The sequence below is a fragment of the Eimeria mitis genome, genomic scaffold (genome assembly GCF_000499745.2).
Source record: "Eimeria mitis Houghton genomic scaffold, Emh_scaff3631, whole genome shotgun sequence".
NCBI classification, from domain to species: domain Eukaryota; phylum Apicomplexa; class Conoidasida; order Eucoccidiorida; family Eimeriidae; genus Eimeria; species Eimeria mitis.
Window position 1 is genome coordinate 1 of NW_013571973.1, and position 298 is coordinate 298.

General features: G+C 54.0%; 1 protein-coding gene across 1 annotated transcript in view; it reads left to right on the forward strand.

The window, feature by feature from the left end:
- Positions 1-159: 159 nt before the first annotated feature.
- The window catches only part of EMH_0067990 (uncharacterized protein), a gene marked incomplete at both ends in the record, with an annotated part of 4,023 nt that continues 3,884 nt past the window's right edge, over positions 160-298 (forward strand). The window contains 1 exon segment of the mRNA XM_013498683.1: positions 160-296. Coding sequence (XP_013354137.1) covers positions 160-296 — 137 coding nt within the window.

Below are 298 nucleotides of genomic sequence, written 5' to 3' on the forward strand. Positions count from 1 at the left end.
GCCAGGGGCCCCAGCACAAGCCCCGCAGCCGACCCACGGCATCTGCTGCTGCTGCTGCTGCTGCTGCTGCTGCTGCAGCAGCAGCAGGAATTTATAACTTAGTTTTTAATTAAATAAATAAAAAAATTAAAAACAAAAAAGTTTTTATTAAGGTAACAAATGTGGAGAACTGCCGCTGCAGCGGCGCGGGGGTTTATCTCTCCGAGGTCCCCCCCCGGTGTCGATACACCTCGTGCTGCTGCTGCTGCTGCTGCTGCTGCTGCTGCTGCTGCTGCTGCTGCAGCAAGGCCTAGTGCTG